General features: G+C 41.2%; 1 protein-coding gene across 1 annotated transcript in view; it reads left to right on the top strand.

Annotated features, from left to right (window-relative positions):
* LOC106532171 (probable palmitoyltransferase ZDHHC1) overlaps positions 1-3,926 on the top strand; it is a gene marked incomplete in the record, with an annotated part of 12,173 nt that extends 8,247 nt beyond the window's left edge. The window contains 1 exon segment of the mRNA XM_014028185.1: positions 3,253-3,926. Within this exon segment, the coding sequence (XP_013883639.1) occupies positions 3,253-3,755 (503 nt within the window).
* Between the last annotated feature and the right edge of the window lies 1 nt (position 3,927).

The following is a 3,927-nucleotide window of genomic DNA, read 5'->3' as shown; positions in this document are numbered from 1 at the left end:
ATCGAATTTTAAATTGTGTTGCTAGATAAATAAATTACAGAATTTATTTATTTTTTTATGTTCATTAAATTTAAAGCGGAGAGGAGCACCGAGTGGACTGACCGGGGAAACATCTAGTTAATCTGCCTGGTGACATTAATCGTATTGTCAAGTGCCAAAAAATAATTGATTAATGTTTTTCTGACGATTAATTGCAGACAATATGATTATGCCCAACCCTACTGTGACATGCCTGTCCTTCAAATACAAAAAGGCAAAGAAAATATCTTCATATTTAGGAAAATTGGCATAAAACACGCTTTAACCCATTTTGTCACATAAGTGGCACATTTTCCTTTGAATTTGGCTCTGCTAAAAGGAAACAGGAACCGACATCAAATGGGGAACTCTTTAATAAAGACAACTCCCTGGTCTTTATTTATTAAAACAATATTATTCGAACTATGACTCTTCTTCATCTCTCTCTTATAGAGACTAAAATTATCTAAAGAAACATCACAAAATTCCCTGCTGTCTGTGTTACAGTTGTAGCAATGCTCTGTTTACATGCAGACATTCCCCTTTTACATCACTTCCTGTTGATTCACATGCAAATATCTCAACAACTGTTCATCTTAGTGCTGTGAAATATCTTTTGAAATACGTTTTCTTTCCAAAARTGTAATCAYATTTATCACAAAAATTTGATGTCATAGGCACTTTAAGTTTTGTATATTAATGGAACTTTCATTAAACCAGATAATCCCAGCTGTCAGTTTCATGCAGCGCCTCTGGGTGTTGTGCTTTTTTAAACGGGCCCACGGGCTGTCAACATCCCCGCAGACAGACCCACCGCTACAGAAGCCCGCAGGTGCTCCTTCAACTCCACAACAAACATCAACAACCTCGCTCCTGTCCGCTGTTCTAACTAAACACAGAACAACCACGAACGTCCCATCGAAAAACACGAATCAGTGAGTGAATGAGGCTATTTTTAGCTAGCTCCCTGTCGGTGTATTTCTGTTAACTAGCGGTAACAGAGGCGCTTACCAGCACAGCYCTCTCCACCTGACTGGCAGCGGACATCTTCGGCAGCTCAGACAGAGACCTCTGTGTGTTCAACATTTTTAATCCTGTCAACAAAGACAAAACCTGGATTGACGATTTAACAATAAAATCCTTTTCGTCTAATGAAGAGCGACTAGTACGTACTAGCTTAGCGGACAACGTGTTGCATTTAAAAGTATCGGAAATTCTAAACATCCGCTCACTGGATTTGTAGTATTTAGGCTTTTAATAGTTGATGCGTGTAATTCTTACTCTGGTAATCTTGATTATCAATTTTAAGTTATCTGCAAAATGAATATGCTCACGTTTAGGGGAGTGTTAAGGTTTAACTAGTTTTGACTTGTCGTTGTAGCCTGGAAGAAGACTCGTGCCCTTTTCTTTATACTCCGCGCTCTATGACTGATGTCACGTTTGTTAAGATACTATCTATTAATAAATATTTGAGAAAACATCACTTCAAAGATGACCAGACTGTCAATTTAACTGAGTTTCAACAAGAAACAAAATAATATTGAATTTAACCTAATTTACTTGAACGTACCATTAGGATGGTCACAAGCTAGTAATTAAAATAGTCCCGCCCAAGAAACCATATATGAGCATACAGTTTCCGCAAACAAATAAAAACCCTTCTACCAAAGATCTGATGATAAGACATTGTCAGAGTTAATGAGTGCAGACTTTTTAATGAATGTTTCTCTGTAGTATATTTAAAATTTCATTGAAAATGTTGTTGTTTTATATAAAAGTAGACCTGTACTTTTTTTACTGTTAATGTTGTGCGTGAGTGAGCCCGATAAGTATGGCAAGCCATTTTAGCATAAAATCAGATTCACGACACTTCCATTCCAGATATCTGAAATTGAATTATGACTAGCCGTATTTGTTATTTAAGATATCTCTCTGAAATCTAACAATGAAAAAACAAACTGAAAATCACAGGTACCTCGCCCTTTTTCCAGCCTTTTGTTTTGCTGCATTTTTATCTTTACAGTCTGCTTAAGTCAAATCCATATTATTTGTGCTGTTTTTATTTAATAATTGTTTTAACACAGTGGCAGCGGCGCATTTAACAGACTGCACCTACTGGACTATTAGGTGTGAAAACAACATAGATCAATGTGTGCAGGGACACTGCTGCTCCAGCAGGTTCTAGTTCCTGGCAGGCTTGAGCCTCAGTGGGTTCTGAACATCTAAAGCAGTTTCATCTGAGAAGGACAGATGAGTGTTGGTCAGTAACTGAGAGCAGTCAAACTAATCCTTTTGGTGCCAGCAAAGAGAAATTACCAGCTGCACTTAATCATAGTCACTAAATAAATTAATATACTTTGATGTTGTAGAATCTTCAGCAGCACTTATTGACAGCTGCAGGTGAATGTTTGGGTCATCGTCCAGCCATCAGACATTCCTCTGTTACTAATGTAATAAAATTTAACTTATTGTCATATCAGACCTTTTCTCACCACACAGGCTGCTAAAATTTATATGCATGCAATGATCTTTTCTCATATTTCTTATTGTCTTACAACTTGGTCCCATACAACAACAAACATGTTAAATCCAACCCATCAAACCCATCAAGTCTCTTTTCAAAAAGACAATTAAAGTTCTTGACAGACAACCTTATGTTCGTTACTGTAAAATCATTGATAGATACAAGATTTTGGACTTTGAAAATTATTAAAGATTCAGTGATTTAAGTCTTGTTTTTAGGGTCTTAAATGGACATGCTCCTCCAACTTTAAACACTTTTATCCACACATATACATCCAGAATGAATGCTAGGTCCTCAAACTAGAGGGGACTATGTTGACGCAAAAAGGAGAATGGAGATTGGAAAGGTCATGTCAATTAGAGGAACTAGAACTACTGGCAAATATCAGAGACTGTGACAGTTATTCCATTTTTAAAAGAGAAACTCAAAGTTTGGCTGAAAGTAAATCAATCAGGCATTCATCTAACACAATTTAATTATGTACTTTGTAGACTGAGGAGTTTGTGTTTGTTGGGCAGTGTTGAATTTTGTCTGTTTTGTGCACTCGTTTTATGAATGGTTACCTTTTTATCTGCTCAGGGCTACAAATGAAATTTAGCTGTTGTAATAATTCTGGTGCATTTATATCCACAGAATATTGATTAATGTGTACTGTCGTTTTAACTAAATAAACAAATGATCAGAGCGCTGGCTCTGTTTCCTTCCCACAGAATCCACTGGTGTGTCCACAGTGTCCCAGGGACAGAGGCTGCCCTTCCCAGCGTTCCCCCTGAGCCTCTCCCTGCCCCCCCTGGCCTCCTCCTCGGGCCCCGTCCAAGCCGCCGCCCCTCCCGCGGCGTACAACTCGGACTCGGCGGAGTCTTTGGAGGAGATCCCGGTGGTGCTGGCCAAGCTGGGCTCCTGGTCCTCGGCTGCCACCAGAGACCCCGGCACGTTGCCCCGCAGGCCCGTCCTGGCCTTCCCCCAGCCCTCCCCCCTCCCCAGGACTAAGAGGAAGGCCCTGGCCTCACGAGCAGACCTGAGCTTTGAGATGGCGCCCGCTCGCCCTCCCTCGGTGTTCGTCAGCCGGACCAGCGGGGACGTGGCCGACCCCCCCTGGGAGAACGGCTTCAGTCTGGGGAGGACGCAGTCTGGGTTCAGACAAGGACTCGGGCCCAGACCCGTGTCTCGGACGTCTCTGGGCTCAGGGACAGGCTCCTGGATGGAGCAGTGAGACACCTGCCAGCTCCTCTTTCTGTCATCAGACTTTTATTTTGAAGGGTTTCTATCTTATTTATTTCCTTTTTTTACTTGAAAGCCAAAGTGACTTCCTGTGTGTGTTTGTGTCATCGCCGCCTCCTCCTCTTGCTCCTCCTCCTCCGCCTCCTCCTCCTCCTCCTCCTCCT

This window comes from Austrofundulus limnaeus, unplaced genomic scaffold (assembly GCF_001266775.1).
Source record: "Austrofundulus limnaeus strain Quisiro unplaced genomic scaffold, Austrofundulus_limnaeus-1.0 Scaffold724, whole genome shotgun sequence".
NCBI lineage: Eukaryota > Metazoa > Chordata > Actinopteri > Cyprinodontiformes > Rivulidae > Austrofundulus > Austrofundulus limnaeus.
Note: the sequence above shows the minus strand (reverse complement) of the source record. Positions and strands in the feature narration are given on the sequence as shown.